Source organism: Anabas testudineus, chromosome 10 (assembly GCF_900324465.2).
Source record: "Anabas testudineus chromosome 10, fAnaTes1.2, whole genome shotgun sequence".
Taxonomy (NCBI): domain Eukaryota; kingdom Metazoa; phylum Chordata; class Actinopteri; order Anabantiformes; family Anabantidae; genus Anabas; species Anabas testudineus.
The window spans coordinates 2,369,689-2,386,690 of NC_046619.1; the positions used below are offsets into that span (position 1 = coordinate 2,369,689).

At 42.6% G+C, this 17,002-nt stretch overlaps 3 protein-coding genes across 3 annotated transcripts; 1 reads left to right on the forward strand and 2 right to left on the reverse strand.

The window, feature by feature from the left end:
* Window positions 1-7: 7 nt before the first annotated feature.
* On the reverse strand, window positions 8-4,488 carry rab33ba (RAB33B, member RAS oncogene family a). The gene is made up of 2 exons (XM_026357896.1): window positions 3,381-4,488; window positions 8-2,717 (listed from the first exon to the last, which is right to left on the reverse strand). The coding sequence occupies exons 1-2, from the start codon at window positions 3,606-3,608 to the stop codon at window positions 2,217-2,219; spliced, it is 729 nt and encodes a 242-aa protein (XP_026213681.1). The 5' UTR covers window positions 3,609-4,488; the 3' UTR covers window positions 8-2,216.
* Window positions 4,489-4,561: 73 nt separating this feature from the next.
* LOC113160578 (saxitoxin and tetrodotoxin-binding protein 1-like) lies at window positions 4,562-10,193 on the reverse strand. The gene is made up of 6 exons (XM_026357897.1): window positions 9,952-10,193; window positions 9,399-9,547; window positions 6,574-6,644; window positions 5,972-6,085; window positions 4,976-5,077; window positions 4,562-4,667 (listed from the first exon to the last, which is right to left on the reverse strand). Exons 1-6 carry the CDS (start codon window positions 10,069-10,071, stop codon window positions 4,615-4,617), a joined length of 609 nt encoding a protein of 202 aa, XP_026213682.1. The 5' UTR covers window positions 10,072-10,193; the 3' UTR covers window positions 4,562-4,614.
* A 2,275-nt stretch (window positions 10,194-12,468) lies between these two features.
* LOC113160885 (fibroblast growth factor 4-like) lies at window positions 12,469-16,328 on the forward strand. The gene is made up of 3 exons (XM_026358347.1): window positions 12,469-12,757; window positions 15,112-15,215; window positions 16,152-16,328. The coding sequence occupies exons 1-3, from the start codon at window positions 12,469-12,471 to the stop codon at window positions 16,326-16,328; spliced, it is 570 nt and encodes a 189-aa protein (XP_026214132.1).
* The last annotated feature ends 674 nt before the right edge of the window (window positions 16,329-17,002 follow it).

Below are 17,002 nucleotides of genomic sequence, written 5' to 3' on the forward strand. Positions count from 1 at the left end.
CCCAGAGTGAAACGTTCAGAGTAGTTTATTGCAAGGTTACACGTGAAACAACCGTTGCAAGATTCTCCCTTTTTCGTTAACTGTCAACTGACACTTTTCTGTGATGATTTTCTGTGTGAACATGAGTTTAGAGATACAATAACATTGCTTACCACGGCTTTAGTGAAGTAAAGTAAGGCAGTGGAAATTATAGAACCCATTGTGTAGGTGGATATGGACCATTCAAAACACGTCTAGAATAAAAATGTAAAAAAAAACTGCAACCAAATCTAAAACAACACCCACATGTTGTCGTCTTCTCTTTGTTGTCAGTGAGTCCTGAGTGAAGGCCTTTTGGTTTGCTTGACAGTACATATCCTTTCACAAGACGTTCATGTAAAGCGTAACCACAGGGGTGATCGGCAGAGCGGCCACAGGACCAGCTGTGGCTGCAGCACACATCCAAAACCAGAGACGCACATGCAAACTAATGGGATGTGGACAACAGACTCTGGTGCATCATGGCTTGTAAGGAGATAAAAATAGCTGCTTCTTTAACAGACTAGTGTTTGGGACACATGCGGAATACTGTACACAAGCTTACATACAGGATATAAGTACAGGTGAATTGGAATTGTTTCTCATCATCTCAATGATTGACAGGCTCATATTGAGGCACCTCCTTGCCAGATGTTGCCACAATATTCTATGTAGACATGAGTTAATCTTCACTCGTGCAGTGAAGAGATGACATCATCTTGTGATTATATCCACATCCAGCAGTTACAGAGAAACTATTTAATTTCTTTTAGCTCTGATTTTGGTCTCTACCAGCTCCAGAGAATTACCCAACACAACAACGTTGTGCTCCACATGCTAAATAATGAGCTGAAACTTGCTCTAAAGCTAACTTGCTCTAAACTAAGTTGACATCTAATAAACTGAAGGCTTCTGTTGCATGGGCTGATATCAATGTTCATGAGGAGAACCCTGAACAACAATGGTGTGCATGGCAGATACAAGGAGGGAGCCACAACTCTCCAGCACTGCCTCTTAACAGTTTGTTCAAAAACGTATGGACAAGACAGATTATTGGAAGAATGCTCTGTGGACATATGAGACCAAAGGGGTTTTGTTTGGTGACAAGCAAGCACAGCATTCTAGTCTAAGAACCTTATCACATCTGTTGAACATGGTGGGGGCAGTGTCATGATATGGGTCTACTTTGCTGCATCTGGACCAAGACAACTTGCCATTATTGATAGAGCTATGAACTACTGACCTACACAAGCAAAATGTCAAGGTGTTCACTGAAGCTCAAAAGAAAGTGGAGCTGCAAGCAAGACAACAACCCCAAACACACTACCAAGTCACTACCACCGAATAGTTAAAGAAGAAATGTCTCATGTTTGAATGGCTGAGACAGAGTCCTGACATTGGTCATGTAGAAGAGCTGTGGAGGGAAGCATGTTCATCCCCGGTTTTGGTAGTTGTAGTTTTTGATTTCACATACTTTTGCCACACAAATATTTAAGATTGATTCATCTTCTATAATAAATAAAGGTTTTGAGTTTGTTCCATTTATCTAGTTCTAAAATCATATATGCAGAAATAGAGAACATTCTACAGGGGTTCACAAACTTTCTCCACCACTGCAATCACCCAGCCTGCCATGTGTGACCTTTGCAGATCATTGCTTTCCATAGCCCAGAGTTGCATGGACGAGCCCGGACCAGTTCCAGAGCCTTCAGTTCAAACAAGCTGTTCAAGCAGTACAGAGTTCATAAATGCACTTACAGTTAAGAGTACATTACACTGAGAAATGGTGTATTCCACTAAGTAAACATGAACAACGGGATTGTGATCATTTCAGTGAGTTCCTTACTCTTTTTCTTAGTGATATGAAACGGACTTTGACCACCGCCCCCTTTTTTCTCCTCAATCTCAGGGCAGATATGATGTGAGGAGAACTGACGATGGATCTGCTTTTTGGGTACTTGGATTTTGGCATTCCCAACCAACAGTCCTATGGTAAATACCATCATCATATCATGTAAAGTCTTTTATAAACTTAAGAAAGCACTGGAAAAATGTATCCTGTTCTAATGGAGACATTGATTGACGTGTTGTTCTGACTGACGCAGTTTTGCTCGATGTATTCTCTCTGTCTTGACCTCCGGTCGTTTCTTAGCTCTCTCCATCTTCAATCTCCTCTGCCTTGTGTGACCCTTCTACTTTTAGCAGCTGCTGCACCCCCAGCTCCTCGTCCCATCAACTCCATCACTCCCCCCCCTGCTCAAATTGATGGTGCCCCCTGATCCCTCTGGAGGCTGGCTCAACACCAAAGGCTTCTGAGACTTCAACTTGTGGGCCACCGTCATAAAAATAGCCTCAACGTGGTCACTGTTCCCCCCGCTGCAGCTTCCATCTCCTTGGCTGTTTGGGTTTTTTGCAGAAGTCTCAAACAGAGGCATGGAGTGGGTGTCTGCAAACTGTTGTGCCACATCTGTGCCCACCTGGATGGAGTCTTGGAGGTCACATTTGTTACCAACTAAGATCCTGGGGACCTCAGTGCCCAGAGCGTGCTGCTTGCACTCCTCAATCCAGGCTGGGAGGCTCTGAAAGCTAGTGGCGTTAGTTACGTCGTAGACGAAGACGACAGCGTGCACGTTGCGGTAGTAGTGCTGCACCATGGACTTCCTGAAGCGCTCCTGGCCTGCAGTATCCCACAGCTGGATCTGTGGACAACAATGAGGAAACAGACTCAAATCAACAATGAATTCATTCTATTAACAAGTACTGAGTGTGTATTAAAGCTTAATGGTGCCAATGAGCTCCACTGTGTTCTAAACACTACGAAACACTTCAGTAGAACACCTCAGTGGTAGGTTTTGACAATAAGCACAACATGAAATTGCACCAAACTCCATTAAGAAAAGAGCAAACTCAAATTAAAGTCCATCCGTGTGGCCTGTAGTGCATTCCTGAACTGAAGCGGACACTGTGGACATGGTGTTTGAATGATGGCACGTCTCATTTTTGAGGTATGTTGCAGTATAGAAAAGAGATTAGTGGGAGCTGATACCTCCAGCTGATGCACTGGTCCCTTGAAAGCCTGCTCCTCTTTGTCTACTGCTACTTACAGTTTAAAGTGCTCCTCTCAATAACACGTCAGAATAAATGTCCTGCACACAGAGATGAGGAGTCACTACAGCAGACTGGACAGTGAATGAATGACCTGTCACTCCGTCGTGTATCAATATTGATCTGCCTTTGAGCAAGGCACTCCCTAACTGCTGCAGTGAAGCTGCTCAGTGGCATCTGTTGATAGACGGAGCCCAGCACTGACCGTGAACCCACATGCACCCTGTTTAACTGTGATCTGCGTCTGAGTCGCACACCTTGATCTTCTCGCCGTCGATCTCCACCAGCCTCTCCCTGAAGTCCACCCCGATCGTGGCCTCGGTTTTCTCGGGGAACTTGCCGGCGCAGAAGCGGTAGGTGAGGCAGGTCTTTCCGACCCCCGAATCCCCGATCACGATGATCTTGAAGATGCGGGTCCTGGGCGGCGGAAGAGTCGAGCTCGTCAGAGAGCCGGAGAATTCAACCGACGAGCCGCTCTCCGCCATCGCAACACGGACGTCAGGCTGGGTGATCAGCTGGGGGGAGGCGTCAGCTGCGGCGGCTCCCGTCGTTCACCTCACCGCCGCTGTGCAACCAGGACGCGTCGGAGGAAGATGTTCAGCGAGTCTTTGCTGAGACTCAGTCACATGTGTGGAGAACACGCAGCGTTTCTTCTTCCAGCAGCTTTAACCTCTGAACAAGTGCAGTAAACACTCCCAGTCCTCAGCTGTGAAGCCACGTACAGTGATGGTCGAGGAACTCTCTTCTCGCGAGAAAACGTGTTTATGCAGCGTTCACTATCCCGTGGGAAACCAGGTGAATCTGAGCTTCGTAAACTCTCAGAAGGTAAATGCGCACTTATCTATAGAGTATAGTTGAACTCTGGCACTACTTATTCAGGACTTCACCCAGTTGTGCCAGATAAATGGCCTCCATCTCCATACCTATGAAACCAAATGTAAAGATCTGGTGGTGAAGTCAGTGAGGAAAACATGCCCAGGGCAGACTAGGAGACATTCAGGGAATGAACAGAGAAATGGTTCAGACATACAATCAGCAGGGTGGACTGGACAGACACCACCACTGCCTTGCACCTTAAAAAGTCAACTCTACAGTAAGTGAGGATGCTGAGATCACTCAGAGTGTGCAGTGGTCAGATGGAGCAGAGGCCTCGCAGAAAGAAACTTGACCAGCTCATAAAGATCTGTCCTGGGATGTTCTCTGGTCCCAGTAGACGAAGTGGGTGACAGGATGCTGATGGACAGACTACTGATCATTATGGACAACACCTCCTACAGAGCACGATCGGAGCACGGGATGCTCCAAAGGTGAGTCCTTTGTCCTGACGCCATCCACCTAATCTTAGTTTATTTTCTTCCAGGTATTTATTACAGTGCCTTTACCTCATCCTCATCCTGCTGTTATTGGACAGTTCTGTGTATGAATAACCACACATGCATTCACGTCTCTTTTGGTGCACTTTAATGATATTGTCAGAATGAAAGACATCTTTTATTGTACTGGTTCTTTGGGTTTGGTGGCATCACTCTCCTCAGCACACAGCTCTGCAGTAGAAGAAGAAGAAGAGCAGTGACATGTTAACAGATCGTTAAAAGCTCTGCAGCCATTTGTGATCATCCTGTAAGTCTCTTTATGGCAGTGTGGTGTTAGCTTCTTGTGTTAACCGTTTTCTGTTATTCTCTGGCCTCAAAATATATTGAACTACAACATTAATAAGGTGAGTCATAGAAGAACGCAGGTATTTACTGAACAATAACAATAAAGCTGTTCCGTGAATCTATCAGTCCTTGCTCATCATTGATTTCACATGTTTTGACCCAGTATTCTACAACATGATGCACTGTTAACAAACCTGCTTGCTTATAGATGAACTCTGGAGGCTGCAGGAAGCCCAGACACTTGGACTGCTGCTTGACCTTCTCTTGATCTGCCTGTGACAATGTCTCTGTCTTTTCTGAAAGACAGTGGAAAGACAGAAGTGAAAAGCAAATCCAGTCATCACGAGTTCAGTGTGTTAAAGCAGGTATTGCTCTCCCACGTCAACAGGAGGCAGATGTACAGCTCAGTTACATTCTGATATATTCAGTTTCTTAAGTGAACATCTCCTTATGTGATGTTGTGCTAAGGACATGTTTAAAGCTGCACTATGACTGATTTCCCTTTTAGCCTTGTTTTGGTCTGCTGGTTGGCTGAATGCTCCACTGTGCTCTCCAGCTGGTCTCAGGTCAGTAAAATCATAACAATGAGGTAAAAAAGGGAAGCTCACTGTGGGTTTTTAGCCAACTCCCACCAAAAACATGGTCATGGGATTCACTATAAACGTAACTATTTGATTTAGTGCAGCTTTAAGTATGTATGGGTCCAATAGATAAATCTGTTCCGTTGTCATCACATGTAGTTATCAATACTGTTAAATGCAGCTTTGATTTTAATGACATTTTTTTTTTTTTACAATATGTATTTTATAAATTATAATCTGTGTTGGAATCACAAATGTTTTTTTTTTTTTTTTTTGCATAAATGTCTATACAGTATGTTTACATACATTTTATCCTAGACAGTATTTGTGACATAAACATTAAATTATTTGCTTTAAACAGTCTCACATGATGTAAAATGTATTACTCATTTCAATATTTATTACATTTTATATTTGAATATGATTATTCTTTTGTAATTTCATTGTGAATGTTGTATGTATTATTAAAATGGACAGTGTTTATGAACATTTTGAATTATGTCTGTTACCAACTCTGCATTGCACCATAAGGATCCTTATACACATACATTTTTTTTTAGATTTAGATTTCCTCTAGAAAAACAAAAAGGTAAAGTGCTTTTTCCTTACTATAGAACAGCAGAAAAGTGCCCTTTTCTCCATTCCCCATAACAGTGGTGTAGCGCATCAACAGACAGTCATCACAGGTCTTCAGGAATTCGCCTTCAGATGTGTAGTTACGAGCTTTGAGAACACAAACAAGAAAAGTAAAGCTGAATGGAGACTGTGTTAAAGAAAGTCAAGGAGAAACAACATCAAAGCAAAGTACTATCAAAAAGGTGTTTCTGTTTCAAGAGATGTGACAACAAAAGAGTAGAAAAGTTTTTTTTTTTTTTTTTTGCAAAGTGCAAGGAAGATGTGATATATAGTTTCTACTATCATTTCTTTTTGGAAAGGAGCTACTGAAATCTGATCAATACACCGTTCTGACATTGGGACGTCAGTTACTAAAGGTAAGTCCTACTAGGACAGTTTATTGTCATTAAAAGTGACAAAGCAGAACAGGGTCTGTAGAGGATTAAGGCCCAGTCACCCCCTTCTGCATGTGACATTCTTGGAGTTTTGTTATCTGCAATGGACGTCTCAGTCACAAAGTAACACAACAATCTGGTCGTTCACAAGTGAAATATTTAAATATGCCGACTTTATGACTTGACATGTGTTTGACTTACCTGTAGACTTGTATTGGATTTTATTTCCAACTACAGTAAAGTTGACTAAAAATCGGGTGCATGTGTCATCCCTGGGAATACAAAAGAAAGAAAGAAAGACAACATAGTTTGTCATATAGAGTATGTAGAAGAACTCCTCTTCTCTGTTTCTCTTTTCTCTCTTCTCTTTTTGGTATTCTCAGGACAGGGGCTGTATGTTTCTAGAGTGTCGTTACTGGTCCTACCAACCTGCCGAGTGTGTTTTTGCTGCTTGTTATTGTTTTTTGTTTTCTGCTGATCTTTTCTCTCTCCTTTTTTCTACTCACCTCAACCTGCCAAGGCAGATGGCCACCCACCATGAGCCTGGCTCTCCACTGTTGCCTAGTACTGCTCAATTTGGATTTTTGGGTTTTCTATATATTTCTTTATAGTCTATAATTATGTATAAAGTTACAGAGGCAAGAAAAAGTACTGAACTCTTATAATGTAGAAATGTAATGTGACTAAAATAGTAACACACACACAAAAGAAATGGCTCTATTAGCATACCTGAAAGAAAATTATTTTGAGGATGTAGACTAGAGCTACTTTCACTGACAAAAAACACTAAAACTTTTTGAGTTTGAGCTGCACAAGAAGAATACGCTTATGTGAGCCATGCCTCGCCAAAAGGAGTTCTCAGAGGGTCTACGATTATTAAGCAATTAAGAATTGCTGATTTACATAAAGTTGGAAGGGGTTACAAAGTGATTTTAAATACTTTTGAACAGTCTACAGTTACATAGACAAACAATATGCAAATAGAGACACTTTAGGACTGTGGCTACTCTACCAAGGAGTGGACGGCCAGTCAAAATGACCCCAATGACACCTAACATCTGTGTTCATAAATTTACAGTATGTAAAACATTGAGCTAGCAGGGTGTCTATGGCAGGACACCATGAAGGAAACCGCTGCTTGCTGAAAAGAACATTGCTGCACTCCTGAAGTTTGCCAAACAGCACATTGACACTCCACAGCAGCATTGGCAAATGTTTTGTGTGGGGAGGGCAACCACTTATTAATTCAAAAAAGTAAGGGTTCACATACTTTTTCACTAGTCCTATGAGGTTTTTATGGTTGTTCTTAATAAAGACAAAAAGATCAGTGTTTTTTTTTAATTATTATTATTTTAGGTACATGATACACTGCCCACCAAAAAAAAAAGTCACAACCTGGATTTAACTAAGCAAATAGGTAAGAGCCTCCCACTGGATAATTACTGCATGGATGATTATTTTTCAGCTGGCAACAAGATATTTAACCTGAACTGATACAGTAAGTAGCTTCTTATTTCTTAAACAACCATGTCTGAAGACACATCCTGTGGTTGTGGAAAAGATGTTAATCTGTTTCTGAAGGGTCAAATTATTGGCATGAATCAAGCAAAGAAAACATCTAAGGAGATTGATGAAATTACTAAAACTGGGTTAAGAACTGTTTAGTGGAAGGAGGTCATGTGGTCTAATGAGTCCAGATTTCCCCTGTTCCAGAGTGATGGGAGCATCAGGGTAAGAGGAGAGGCGAGTGAAAGGATGTACCCATCATGTCTAGTGTCTACTGTACAAGTCTGTGGGGGTAATGCTATGATCTGGTGTTGCTGCAGTTGGTCTCGGTTCAGCAACAATATGTCTCCAAAGAATGAGGTCAGCTGACTACCTGAATATACTGAATAACCAGGATATTATATCAATGGATTTCTTTCTTCCCTGATGTAACAGGCATATTCCAAGATGACAATGCCAGGATTCATCGGACTCACATGTGAAAGAGTGGTTCAGGGATCATTACACATGATTTTCACACATGGATTAGCCACCACAGAGTCCAGACCTTAACCCCATTGAGAATCTATGTGTGTGTTCTCCAGTGCTGGAGATAACTTTGTGCAGTGGTCTCTTCCATCATCAATACAAGATCTTGGTGAAAAGATTAATGTAACTCTGGACGGGAAAAAATCTTGTGACATTGAAGAAGCTTATGGAAACAATGCCACTGCAAATTAGTACCATAATCAGAGCACAAGGCCATCCAGAATATTATTAGAGTGTGTGACTGTTTTTTTGGACGAGCAGTGGATTTGTTAATATTCTTGACGTGAATATAGGTTAGATCCCATTTTATGACAAAGTAATGCAGAAAACCACAAAATTCCAAAAAGTTCACGTACATTTTCTCGCCACTGTATATTTTGTAAGGTCTTAAACCTTAAACACTGTAGTGCCCGGAGATGACTGAGATGATTGTTTTTCTGTGTGTCAAGAAATAGTGGTCAGAAGTGGTCCGGTCAATCAAAATGAGTCTGCGATTATCACAGGATAATGAACGAAAACATTTTCTTGTGTGTGTCAAGAAATAACTGACAAAAAATTCCATAACCAATGATTATTGTCTATAAATCTGACAGATATCTTCTTTAATTATAGAGAATTAAACTGTCAATAACAAGCAAAAAAACTGTTAATTTGATCTCAATCATTTGTTTGATCAATCAACTACTCAGTTTACTACCTGGCCATGGGTTGGAGGTGGTTAGAAAAAAGTCTAAACGGGAGGCAGCTGTTGACATACATGATTGTCCCTTTGTCTCCTGCTTTTGATCTGGGCCACAAACATTGCACAAGGCTGCACATTTCTATTTGGAGTTATACAACCTAGATTTAACCATTGACCAAGACATGAGTGGAGCACATGTTCCGTGTTTCTGTGTGCAGCACTGGTTCCTTCTCATGAATTAGTTTCAGCACAAAATGAATCATTTACTCTTATGAATTTTCTGGAGATTGTTGTTTTAACTGGCACTTACCTCATGGTTGTCTGTTTGAAAATGACGGTGTCTTGGTTGCCTGAAGGGATAAATTCAGTCTGGGAGCTGTTGATGATTTTCAGTACTTGGCTGAAGTAATCTTGGCTGCTCAAAGCATAGGCCTCATGCAGGATCCATTTCCCAAAGATCTAAGAAGGCAAAACACTGACTTTACTCCTCTGTTGTTGGAAGACCACTGTATTGTGACTCTTGGCTTCTTTTAGTGCTATGTAGCCCACTTTTAGCAGTTTGTAACCAAGTGAAACCAGATACAATACATTCTGTTTAGCTGCTGTGTATTGATACTGAATTAATTGGATTACTCTTAGTAGTGTCTTTTATTTTGCTGTGGTGCATTCGAGCAGATGGCCCACGCTGAACCCTTAGTTTGGCAAATTTACAGAAACCTAGAATGCTGTTTTCACACTTTGGAGCTACTCAAAAGTCTCACAAGATCCCAGTCATTTAACTTCTAACTTATCAAATAGTCACACAGACATCAGCTCAGAGCACATTTTATACATAATGGAGACGTTGCAGAATAGCAGTGTACCATTTGCAGATCCGCATCTGAGAGGGCCGTGTTCTGATGGACACACTCGTCAGGAGTCTCAGCGACTACAGTCAGGCTTAGCAGCAGAGTCACAACAGACACCTTGGTCAGGAAGCACATGGTGGAGGCCTGAAGAAGACGAAGCGTCTGACCTAGCGTCCTCTGAGCAGGAGAAAAGAATCACAGCGTGATAGACCTGATCACACCAACCTGCAGTTATAAAGCTCTGTGCGTGGGTGTGTGTGTGTGTGTGTATATATATACCCCTTACCTACCAAAGGTTCAGCTTACTTTTTATTTAAAAGTCAATGACCACTGGTCAGACAGGACAAGCAGTCCTGTGTCATTGAACTTTAAAGTTACTTCAAAAAAACCAAAGAGAACTGTTGGATTCTGGATAAAAAAAAATGATTTGCAAACGTCCTGTTCCCACTAATCTTACTACAAGCTCAAGTCCAGGCAGACTTGTATCATCATGTGTGCCTTATGTTTGTTGTACTCAGATAGTACTGGATATGTAGTTTCACTGTTTACTGTTCAATAAACAGTTGAGTGTTGTTCTTGCTGGAAAATCATCTGATTATCTGCTAACAAAGTGCTCCAACTGTTAAAATCTGTATTTCCTTGAGTCACATTCACTGTGCAAGGACTAGTACATTACAATGAGGAAAAATGTCCACGTGTTTTTGAACGCATATGTCATTATATATCCTAAATGTGGTAACACCGCAGGTCCAGCACTTGCAGCAACTGCATTTTCACCTGCTATTAGTTTGTGTTGGTGCAGCAGTACAAAGTGCAGAGTTGCTGGGTGAAGATGAATACAGGGCAGCGAACTCCCATCGCTCCGTAGCAGTTGAGGCAATGACAGCGATGCATGACAGTAACAAGAACACAAAAGTGAAACAGGGCTTTCAGTATCTATATGTAGATACTGACACACATCCTTTGTTATGTCACAGTAATTGTGTTTCTCTAGCTGTGTCTGTGACTTGAATTGAATGGTGGCTTATTATACCTGCAACCTCGCCTTGTGGAGATAGTTTTTTACGTCGCTGTTGTTTGGGGCTTGTTCTTCGCAGCTCTCAGTGTGTTTGTGTCGTCAGCTGTTGTTCCCATTGAAAGGAGCTATGTTCTCTGCTGTTTAACTAAGCAATGACTAGAGACATAAATGGTGAAGCAGGTTCTATGACTGGGCTTGAGGCACTGTCAAGCAATTCCCACCAGGATGAGTCTAGTGGACTTTGACGCTCACTGCTGTGACTGTCACGCTTTGTGTTAAACTGTTTTTGTCATTGTTTAAAGTTGGACCTGTACTGTATGTGTGGATCTTGACCAATCTAGAGATCTCCTACTAAATGTGACTAGAGTTACTCAGGCTCAGCGTTGTTAATAAATCCTAAAAAAGCCATACTTCCTAGCTTTGCACCTGTGGATTCTGATTATCAGTACTGTCAGTGGCACAGTTCCTCCACATAGCCTGGGGGCACTGTTTACGAGGTTTGATGTCAGAGCAAATGCTGGTAAATAGTTACCCACGTCACAACTACGATGGGGTTTCTCCTGGTGGGGTGACTAGTCCATTGCATGAGCTCTATCATCGCCACTGTGTCTCCTCTTTTAGAGCTCTCCATTGAGCCCTACATGAGCAGTGCACTGACGCACAACATGTCTCTTGATATCAACCATCCACTGCTGCATTATGTGCAATACTTGCAAAGTAGATAAGCCAACATTTGTTGGTATGAATCACACGTTTGCCTGCAACGTGTCTTTATACTTTTGCCATATGCACACCGTTTGTCTTGCAACTGCAGAGCGAGCAATAGTTGGTTCCGTCAGTTGGTTCCATCAATCAACCACATAATAATTTAATAATAGCTTTCAATCCCCCCGGATTGAAAGCTAAAGAGATAAAAATCCAAATCACACAAAGCAAAATCAGCAAAAAGGTGCGAAAGCCAGCATCTGTGATGAGATGGAGGTGTACAGTGTAAGTTCTCATGGCATGGGCGACTTGCACAAGTGTAGAGGAGTCATGTCTTGAGACATATGCTGCCTTCAAGGCAACATCTTTTGGGACATTTGCTACCGTATATCATTCTAAACTTATTTATGTTCGGGTGCTTTTGCGTGTTCCTCTTTGTTTTCTGTCACTATGTGTTTAATGTATTTCTCAGTTTGTGCGCTGCTACGGCATCTGTGACTCACAGACAAACAAGACAGCAGGTGGTGTGTGATGTCATACGGGGCACATATAAGTGTGCTCTCTGTCTGCTGGACCTACCTACCTACCTACCTGAGGAGGAAACAGGAGACATATCACTGGGAAACCGGACCCTTAATGGGTCCAGTGACTGGAGATGTTTAAATATGCGTAGTGAGATGTTTCTCTGGCCTTGCAGTGCAGAAGTTGATGCATTTTCTTTATTTATGGATTTTGTTCATACTAAGTGAACATTTAATTGGGCTTTGACCTACACAGCAGTTGTGCACCTCAGGATTGTTGAGCAGAGGATGCCATCGTTAAGGTCCAAGCTCCCTCTGCTCCTGTATGGGATCCTCCTGTGCAGCTTTACTCCACTCCCAGTCATCAGCAGTAAGAGACAAACCACTCCGAGTGGTGGGTCACTGGTTCAAGCTAGGAGCAGCTCCTGGGACAGGAGGGAGGTATCAGCTAGGGATGGAGAATACCTGCAGGGAATAAAAAGACTGAGAAGGCTTTACTGTAATGTGGGCATCGGCTTCCACCTTCAGGTCTTACCAAACGGGAAGATCACAGGCGTGCATAATGAAAACAGATACAGTAAGTCGTTTTTCCATTTCCTATCTTTTTTTACAGTCAGGTGGATTTGATTGACCTGTAGGAGGTTTGCTCAAGTACATCAACTTGCAGCCATTGTTCACCTGTTATAAACGTGTCTGTGCTTTGCTGATTTAGCAAAGAAAGGTTTTCCCTCTGTCTAACCATGGCTTGAATGCAGGTTTCTAAGGGGGAAGCATGTAAGCACTGTGAAATACTTTGCGGTAGCTGGATCCTTTGTGTCCAAAGCATAATCATGCAGTGATGGGACCATCAGGAGATTCTGATTTAGCAGATCTATTATTATTATCTGTGCTGTACTGTAGGGAACAAATGCAAAGAGACAAGGGGTCACAGCTTGTGATGCAGTCTCTGTGTTTCTAGCTCATACTTGATTTCATATGTTCTTCTTTTGACTTTAATACTAATGCTACATTTTGATGACTGGCGTCTTACTGTCTCCTGGGATTCTAAAGTCTTAGTGCCTCTATTCTTGACTTTTTCAACTGGACACATGCTGACAGAGAAAGCAGTGATGTCCTTTGTGTCTGCTTCAGCAACAATCTAGAAGCAAATCCATGTCATGAGTTTTACTTTCCTGAATCTGAGCAGCTTCCGGACAAAAGAAGCCAGTGGACTGCCAGCGCACAAACTGACCTGCTCTGCTTTCTGGCCAAAATGCCTTCTCACACTTTTACCCTACATAGGACATAGAAACGGAGACGTATGCAGATGTATGTTGTGACATAATGATGTGATCTATCTCTGCCTCTAGTCCTTTTATGGTGATTTTCATACTGTAGATCGTGGACATGCTCTGTATGTTAGTGTGGATTTTATCTTCTACACAACATATCAGTAGAAGTGTTTCCTTGTTAATACTGAATAGCATTTGAGGCATGGTGGTGCAGTGGACAGCACTCATGGGTCTGTACTCGCCAGCTACTTGCCTCTTTTCTCTGGTGTTCTTACCATGTATGAGTGGCTTCAGTTTGGGTCCTCCAGTTTCCTCCAGCAGACATGCAGGATGAAGCCCCACATGGTGACTCTAAAGGTGTCAATATGAATGGCTGTTTGTCTCTCTGTGTCAGTCCTCACATAGACTTGTGGCCTGTCCAGGGTGTACGACGGTTCTTGCTCGGTGTTAGCTGCCACTATTAACACAACACATTACGACATTTTCAAAATGGTGCAGAATGAAGAAGATAATGGATGCACAGCACCACAGGATAGTGTTTCCCTCTGTTCCTGTTGTACTGCTCTGACTGAGATCCACTGTGAACTCAGTCAGCAAAACACATTTGCTGCTATGTTTACAACCCTACCCATGTTATTTGCTCTCCCCTCCCCCCTTTTTGACCACATCATGCCAGTAAATTCTGCAGGGCAGGTTTTGGAATAACTGCACCTTAACTGAGCAAAGATGTCAGAAAACAAACCTGCACAAGAGCCCTGCATGTGCATGGTCTGTCTCTGGATGTTCCTGCCGTGAGCTCACACCGGGTAAATGAAAAACCAAACCTCAGACATCGCATACAAGTCCTTAAAAACACACACACTACAACACAGTCTCGCACACTGGTGCGATACATTTCAAAACAATATTTCCAAACTGGTGAGATATGTTGTGGTTCCCCCCCTCAAAAACTTTTTCACATATTGAAAATAAAAGATGTATACACTGACAAATTTGTATTCATGTGTGTACTACACAGTACCACACACACACATACACACAACTATTCCACCTTAGCGTCCTGTCTTTGGTCTGGTTCAGGCCAGAGAATGTCTACAAGTGGCTCTAGCCAGGCAGCGGGGGTAAAATCCTATTGCATGCCTGATCCACCCCTGCACACATCTACTGATATGTCTAGGCTCCTTCCACGGCCTGGAGGAGGTGAACATGGCAGTAAGGTTATCAGCATCACATACCTCAATAACAGACCCAGCTGAGCTATGCCGTTTGCTGTAAAGTAGTAGGCAGTAGTAAGTAAAGTCAAGTCAGTAAAGTCAAAGTGACAGTCACGCCATGCCCAAAAACACTCCTCCCTCCTCGACCTATGCCTTCATTTCTCTGGATCCATTGTTCCAAAACGCAGTGGCCCTTTAATCTATCTATTAAAGGATCTGCCTGATGTGTGTTCACCAGTGTTTTCAGCCGGGGAGTTGTTTGAGCTCCAGCTGTGCCGACTTGAGTGAACACTATTGAATGCTAAAGCTTTTAAAATGACCACATGGCTTGATTTCCCTGTTGCCTGGTTAAAGTGTTGGAGCGATCGAGAACAACTGTAACATCGTTCAGAGTCTTTCCCAGTGTTCCTGTTCAATCAAACCTACTTGTCGTGTTTCAATCCCAGCACTTCTAGAGATTTCGCCGGTGGAGAGAGGAGTGGTGACTCTGTTCGGGCTAAGAAGCGGCCTGTTCGTTGCCATGAGCACCAAAGGAAAACTCTACGGCTCGGTAAGAAGGACTTCCCATCAGGACTGATTTGACTGAATGTTCTGCTGATTGTGTGGAAGAGTCCTTTAAGCTTTAGATCTAAGAGTGCTGTATCCCCTCAACCTCAACATGCTGTAGGAGATATAGTACCTATGTTATATGAAATGAAGTAACTAAGGGCATCAGTTTGGTTTTATTATTGGTAACGTTCATACACTAATGATAACTACAGTTATTAATTTGTGGGTTATTACCAGACACCTGCTGCTTCTGACTCGTATTCTAATGATAGTAACTACTGATACTCTACTTTCACCGTGGGGACATTCTTGTGGACAGGCAGCTGCATTTTAGGTGCCATAGGTTCCGTGTTCAGTGTCTTGTCCAGGGACCTGTTTCAGACATTTCAGACGTGTGCCCCACCAACTGATCTACAGGGTGTTATTTTATTCCTTGTAGCAGGTCCCGGCCCTAAGCCACAGGTGTAATGTTTTATTTGTGATGAGGCCTTTTTCAAATGGTTTTGAATGCTGACTGAGGCTAACTCAGCCATAAGATAAACAACAGTTAGTCATCTGGTTACTCATCTAACAGCAGTCCTGTATGAGGCCGGTGGCTCCATCACAGTGGAGGGAGTAAGGTTGACCTTTGGCTGCAGCTGCTCGCAGACCTCTGAGGGAGCCTGTCAAGCCTGATGTTAGTCCACTGTACGGATCGTTTGTGTGGTACAGTGAGAGACGCAATAAGATTTGATCTGAATTATAAACTACTATAATAAGAAGACAGATGAGAAGCTACAAACAAAACTAGTCAGAACTGAACAAACATTTCAGATGAGAGGTGAAATGTCCTCAGGAGGATCATCTTGACCTGGATCTAACTTATGGTGACCTGTACTGTGGTTAGAGTGATCCGTGTTATTGAATAAACCCAACTCTCTCTCTTTATGCTCCTCAGGGCCGCTACAGTGATGAATGTCAGTTCAAGGAGAACCTCCTGGCCAACAACTATAATGCCTATGAATCAGCTGCCCACCCTGGCATGTACATAGGCCTCAGCAAGACCGGCAAAACCAAGAGAGGCAACCGTGTCACACCCACCATGACCATGACACACTTCCTTCCCAGAATATGAGTTTCAGATCAAAACTGTCAGCTGTGCTTAAACCAAAGGAGGCGACCTGAACCAGAGTCTCTTCTAAGTGTTAAAATCTACTTCATGAGTGAAAAGATCAGAGTGAGCCATAAGATAAGAGTGTCACACACTGCTTCCTATGGGATCCCAAACTGCCCCCATGATTAAATTCACCATCAAAATCACTAGTCTGAATTTACATGATGTGTTTAGTCATTTATAACTTCATCATGGAGAAAAATGAAGAATCTTATTTTACTCCCTGATGGTCTAGTGGTTAGGATTCAATGCTCTCACCCCCACAGCCAGCGTCAGATTCCCAGTGAGGGAACATGGCTTCAGGGACAGCTGTGGTCAGTTAAGCTATCATGCATGGACTGCAGGGTCAGCGGTCTGACTCCCAGTTCCTCCTAATTATTTCTATAGCCCCTAGCATCACAACATTGTGGAGATAAGTAATGCATCTTTAATCTAGTTGTATTTCAGGGGACAGTACATTGCTATGAAATGATATTAAAATTTTAAAACGATTCCAGCCGTTGTACAGTGGTACTTTAAGCCCTCTGTATAAATATGAGCCAAATCAAACAACAGTGTTGAATGTTCTCTGTTCATGATCTGCCTGACAGTGGACCGGTGGAGTCTAACCCTTCAGGAGGAGGAGACTTCTTTCT